General features: G+C 43.5%; 1 protein-coding gene across 2 annotated transcripts in view; it reads left to right on the forward strand.

Annotated features, from left to right (window-relative positions):
- The window catches only part of Hsdl2 (hydroxysteroid dehydrogenase like 2), a 44,020-nt gene that overhangs the window by 13,239 nt on the left and 30,138 nt on the right, over window positions 1-643 (forward strand). For both annotated transcript variants that reach the window (XM_031377547.1, XM_031377548.1), the window contains exon 4: window positions 67-181. In XM_031377547.1, coding sequence (XP_031233407.1) covers window positions 67-181 — 115 coding nt within the window. The remainder of the gene's footprint in view (window positions 1-66; window positions 182-643) is intronic.

Genomic DNA, 643 nt, shown 5'->3' on the forward strand with positions numbered 1-643 from the left:
AGAGGGAGAGAGATAAAAATAAAACACTGACTTGCATTAAAATGAAAGTGTTTCCTTTGGAAACAGGAATTGATATTTTGGTGAACAATGCCAGTGCTATTAGCTTGACCAACACGTTAGAAACTCCGACCAAGAGAGTGGACTTGATGATGAACGTGAACACCAGGGGCACCTACCTTACGTGAGTCACAACAGGCCTGTGGGGAAGGAAGTCCCTTAACTACACGGAAACAGAGGGGAACCAAGCAGTAGTTTAAAATCTAGTTGGCATATTTACCTATCTGATTAAGCTAGTGATATTAGTGTCTGTCCTGGTTAGGGCCCCATTATGTTATGAAACACCGTGACCAAAAGCAAGTTGGAACCAAAGAGTGTTTTTGGCTTACATTTCCACATCATACTCCATCATTAAAGGAAGTTAGTACCAGAACTCAAATGGCAAGAATGTGGAGGCCATGGAAGGGTGCTGCTTACTGGCTTGCTCAGTCTGCTTTCTTACAGAACCAAGATCATCAGTCCAGGGGTGGCACCACCCACAATGGATTTGGTTCTTCCACATCAGTCACTAATTAAGAAAGTGCACTATAAGCTTGCCCACCTCCTGATCTTGTGGAAGCATTTTCTCTCTCTCTCTCTCTCTCTC

Source organism: Mastomys coucha, unplaced genomic scaffold (assembly GCF_008632895.1).
Source record: "Mastomys coucha isolate ucsf_1 unplaced genomic scaffold, UCSF_Mcou_1 pScaffold18, whole genome shotgun sequence".
NCBI lineage: Eukaryota > Metazoa > Chordata > Mammalia > Rodentia > Muridae > Mastomys > Mastomys coucha.